Here is a 5,111-nt window from a genome sequence, read left to right as displayed (position 1 = left end):
GACCTGCTCAGGCACCGCGGGCCGGGCCGGGCCCGGCCGGGGGCGCATGCGTGGCTCGCAGGGGGGCCCTGGGCACTGCCGGCGGGGTACGCGGGTCTCCCAGGCCGCGGAGGGCGGTGCGGGGGCAAAGGGCGCTCCCCTAGGGCAGTGGTCTCCAAACTTCTTCGATGGGGCGCCCCGATCAGTAAAACGTTTTTGAGCACGCATCCCCAGTATTGACATAAACGTACGTTTATATTGATAGAAACATACATCTAAATAGAAGTTCTGATATTTTCTTCCCGCACCCCTAGGGGAGTGGCTCTCGACCTTCGTACCCTCCAGGCAACCTTGGGAAGATGCCGCTGTTGCTCTCCTTGTTGAGAGCGCGGAAAAGAGCAGTTGTGCTGCCGCGGCCCTCAGCAAGGCCGCAGCAGGTGGGGGTGTCTGTGAGGCCACGGGTCCCTACTGGAAATCGTGCCAGTCGTGTTGTTTGACGCGTTTATATTGTTCGGTCTGTTTATTGTTTACGATCAAGTTTAGTATGACACCTTGAATGGCATGGCACCCTTGAAAGGATCTCGAGGCACCCCAGGGGGCTGCACCCGCGTGTGTTAAAATAACACACAATGACGACTGTTGGGACAAGCTGAAGGAAAACAGTGATTTTTAGCTTCTCCGTTTTACTTCCTTTGTGCATCTGACAGACTTCTGTGCACACTTGCCAGCTACAAAAGCTGCAGGCAGCTAACCTCTGGTTTTATTTGTGTAGTTTCTTTGGCCTTGCAAAAGAAAGGAAGACAGGGAATTCCTGTAATCTCAGAAGATCAGCATGCTAATTTGTGGTTAAAGGAAGTCCTTGCGTATGCAAGTTGATACATAGGAAGCAGAGATGGACGTGGGTGCCCCAGTCAGCGTTAAACAATCCTGGGGAAGTGGGGCTGAACTGTGAGCAAAGCAGCATGTTCTGCGCAGGGCTGCCCAAGATGCTTCTTCACAGACTTGTGTGACCTGATGCCTGCCCGGGGCGCAGGCTAGCTGCGTTCAGTTCAGTAACGTGTGCGCTGTCTGTCTTTGCAGACGTGGCAAACTGCAGAGAGAGTCGGACTTCATAGCCAGTGTAGACAGCAGCTGGATCTCCTGGGGTGTGGGAGTCTTCATTTTGAAGCCTCTGAAGTGGACCCTATCAAGTGTACTAGGTGACAGCAAAGTGCCAGAGGAAGAAGAGATCCTGATTTTTGTGGAGCTACTTCAAGTGAGTTTGCCCTGATAACAGGACAAGAAGGTTTGTGAAGGGAGTGGGAGTTGAGCTCAGTTTTTACCCGTTATTAGAGAAGGATTCGAGTTTAGTATGACACCTTCAGTTACACTTTGAATGCTTGAATTATGCTTTGAAACCTGAAAAGTCCTGTGGGTGCAGTATATGTTCATACATTCTTAAGCTAATGAAACAGTTTGAGTTGAAACAGCATATTTGACTTTGTAGTTTTGCTAAGATTGATCCAACCTGAAAGTTAAGTACAATTTTTATGGTTCTTTTGGACTGGAGGGGGAGGAGGGGCACGCTTGAAAAAGAGGTCACTTAAAGAGTAGCTATAAAACCATAAACACTGATGATGTTGTGGGTAGCTGGAATACATAATACTACTGTCTACCTTCTGAGGTGATTGGATTTCACATTTGTGCCGTTTCATTTTAAGCAAGACACTTCCTCCTCATCCCATCACAGATAACACAACTGATTCATTTGTTTTGATTCAAATGTTTACCTCTTCAAACTTCCATTAACAAAGTTATTTTTCAAGCGGCATAAACGTTTCCCTCTTCAAAACTCTACAAACCTCCCTAGTCTGTCTCCAAACACTAATATTTTCAGGAACATTACTGTGCAATATACGCAGAAACTAGGAATCTTTTTATATGCACCATAAAAAGATTCCTAGTTTCTAAACAACAAAAATTGCCACCTCCTCAATGTTTTAAACTAGGGCTGTGATACCAAAAAAATTAGAAACGTCTGTAAAGAGGTGCGTGTGCATGTGGAAGACGGGAATAATTTGATATGGACCAGGAGAGACATTGCATACGAGCTGATATGAGATCTGACAAGAGCAAAAATCCTTCCTCCTCCTTGTGAAGTGTAATGGCTGTGAGAGGTGAAGTGGCTCGTCTCTCTGGGCAATACTCCTCTACAGCATCTGGCTGCTATTTTTGTGCTCCCAGGACCATCCAATGCTGTAGGTTGCAATAAAGGAGCTTTATGTCATTTGGCATGTGAAATATTCCTTATATGTGTATCTGGCTCGCACTCTAATGTTATGATTATTTGCCGGCATATGCAGTTTTTCTTGGCCCACACAAAAGGAAGGATGTGTCACCTATTGCAGGGCTAGGAAGGAGATCCCTGTGTAAACTGTGACAGTTGGTTTTGTTGCTTTCCTCCAGGAGAAGGCAGAGGAAATGTATCGCCTGTATCAGAACTCGACACTTTCTTCTCACCCTGTTGTTGCCCTCTCAGAATTGCGTTTGCTCTGTGCCAGCATGTGTCCGGACGAGAGGACCTTCTATTTGTTGCTGCTCCAGCTCCAGAAGGAAAAGAGGGTCACAGTCTTGGAACAGAATGGAGAGAAGGTACAGAGTAAAAGTGACAGTTTTGGGCTGTGATCCCATCCCTGTCATGCTTCCTGTTTGGCTTTCAGGGTACTTATTTTGACAGCTAAATGTCAGCATCTTCCAGTGACTGTACCTTGTGGAATTGGCTAGGTTCCCCTATGACAACGTGTAACCTCTTGGTGCAGGATTAAAGCTCCAGAGTGTTCAGGAAGTGAAGGGTCTTAATTCCTCTCAGCAGTCAATAACTTTGTCGTTAATGTGGTGCTGTTCACCCCCAAAAATTCTATACTGCATAACCTGGCAGGCAATTTGTAGACATGGGGACAGTTCAGCTACTCGGAGCAACATTGCACAGCAGTTTAGGAGAGGAATCGGGAGAACTTCATATCCAGTTGAAAATGCAGGAGGGATTTGGAGAGACTGAATCCAACTCTCAAATACGAATAGGGCCACAACTTTGGGATTACTACTGCAACTCTGACAAAGTGATTACAACCTAAGTTTCACTTCTGGTCTAAACAGTGGCATTTCTGTTAGCCCAGTGCTCTTTAAATACCAGCTGGGGTCATTGTCTGAATAGTATTTGGCAACTTCACATTTCAAAAAGTCGTGCAAACCTAAAGCAATTGGTGCTGAATGAGAAGAGCGTTTCTGAAATTGCAAACGCGACTCCTGCAGCTTTTTCCTTTCTTAGAAGCAGCCCAGCTGCGTACGGATACAGTTGAATCCTGTTCGGTTTGTGATCTTGTAGCACAGCTGGCCTTAGTCCTTTTTCAGACTTGAGGTCATTAGTGTCCCTTTCAGTATTGTAGTGCTCCAAGCTGGCAAAATGGCTACAGGACTCTTGTAAAAAGGCCGTGTAAAGATGAAATCTGTCTCCTCAATGTAGCTGTCACGTTACAGATTCCTGCTTGGTGGATCACAATTTCAGCAGGACAGCAACTCAACAGCTTGTACCTCTTTCTAGATTGTAAAATTTGCCCGGGGTCTTCACACCAAAGTGTCCCCAGTTAATGACGTGGACATCGGGGTGTACCAGCTGATGCAGAGTGAGCAGCTGCTGTCACAGAAGGTGGAGTCCCTCTCTCAGGAAGCAGAGAGGTAACGAGTGTATTATTCGGCTCTAAGGAAAAGCTGCTTGTGAACTGCAACTTCTTGCTCACGTGTTATGTCCTAGATCACTTTGTTCGTGTTACTATCTAAAGTCAAGGGATTTCTCTGACTTGCCTATCAGAGTTCCTTGTTTTTACCTTCTGTCCCTCTATTCAGCCATGTGCATTTTTCTGCCCTTGGATGCACCCCAGCTTTTTGTCATTTCGTACGAGGTATCTTGGATAGTGCTTACAATGTTTATAGAGTGCATTGGGTCTGAGCCTGTTGCAGTTGCTAGCACAGGCATCTTTGGGGCAGAAGAAGGATGGAAGGAAAGCCAGCTGTTTTGTGAACCCTCTCTTGCATGTGATTTGATTTAATTTCTCCTTTTCTGGACTTCCAGGTGTAAAGAGGAGGCCCGAAGTGCTTGTCGAGCTGGGAAAAAACAGCTGGTAAGTGGTGCTGCTTGGCTGCTGCTGTTTGGGAGATGTGGTCTTGGAACTGCGATGTGAGCAGCGTCCAAAGTTCAGTGTTGCATTCAAGCCATTCTGTGATCTGCCAGGTTTGCTGAGGCAGAGGGGCTCGATTCATATGAGAGGCCCTCTTTGTGAGCATGCTCACTGGGAGTGAGATGTACACGAGTGATGGAAGATACAGCCTAAAGCCAACTGTGCTGTCTTCCTTCCTGTGCTTGGGGTAGTTGTTTAGATAAGGGACTTATCTGAATGCTGCCTGGTTTCTGATCTGTTTCTGCATCATTTTCCTTCTAGGCACTTAGATGTTTAAAATCAAAGCGAAGGACAGAAAGACGGATTGAAGAGCTCCACTCAAAGCTGGATACAGTGCAGGGTATACTGGATCGTATATATGCTTCACAGACGGATCAGATGGTAATGTACACAGTGTGGTACGGTGGAGCAGCCAGTAGTCCTTTCTTGGCTCAAGAGATGTGTCCCCATGAAAGTGAAATATCTTCTCTCTCCCCCTAACCCCCATTTAGGTGTTTAATGCCTACCAGGCTGGAGTAGGAGCTCTGAAACTGTCCATGAAGGATGTCACTGTGGAGAAGGCAGAGAACCTGGTGGATCAGATTCAGGAGGTAAAGTAACTGGAATGAGATGCTTGAATAGTAGCTTGTGACTGAGTGAGAAAATGGTGGTGCCTATGTTAGACATGTTTTCCAAATCTTTGCCTGAGGTGCCTGATAGTTATGTCTGTACATGCCTCCTGTTTCTAGGGTGGCTCAATTTTTTTTTAATGACAGTGATATAAATCACCATTTTACTCTTGATTTTTAAACAGGAAACCTTGGTTGTAATCTTTACATTTGTGTTTACTTCCTTAAAGAAAAGCTCTGTTGCACTGATTTGGTAGCCGTTAAAGCACATTTATAGTTTCGTAGTTTCTAGGGTCGGAAGGGACCTGAG

At 46.0% G+C, this 5,111-nt stretch overlaps 1 protein-coding gene across 1 annotated transcript in view; it reads left to right on the top strand.

The window, feature by feature from the left end:
* The first annotated feature begins 998 nt into the window (after positions 1-998).
* CHMP7 (charged multivesicular body protein 7) overlaps positions 999-5,111 on the top strand; it is a 7,605-nt gene continuing 3,492 nt past the window's right edge. Inside the window, exons 1-6 of the mRNA XM_019504256.1 lie at positions 999-1,234; positions 2,425-2,610; positions 3,560-3,693; positions 4,088-4,136; positions 4,455-4,574; positions 4,685-4,783. Of these exons, the coding sequence (XP_019359801.1) occupies positions 2,440-2,610; positions 3,560-3,693; positions 4,088-4,136; positions 4,455-4,574; positions 4,685-4,783 (573 nt within the window). The 5' untranslated portion in view covers positions 999-1,234; positions 2,425-2,439. The remainder of the gene's footprint in view (positions 1,235-2,424; positions 2,611-3,559; positions 3,694-4,087; positions 4,137-4,454; positions 4,575-4,684; positions 4,784-5,111) is intronic.

Source organism: Gavialis gangeticus, unplaced genomic scaffold (genome assembly GCF_001723915.1).
Source record: "Gavialis gangeticus isolate Ggan-Ray unplaced genomic scaffold, GavGan_comp1, whole genome shotgun sequence".
Taxonomy (NCBI): domain Eukaryota; kingdom Metazoa; phylum Chordata; order Crocodylia; family Gavialidae; genus Gavialis; species Gavialis gangeticus.
This window is presented reverse-complemented; position numbering and strand designations above follow the sequence as displayed.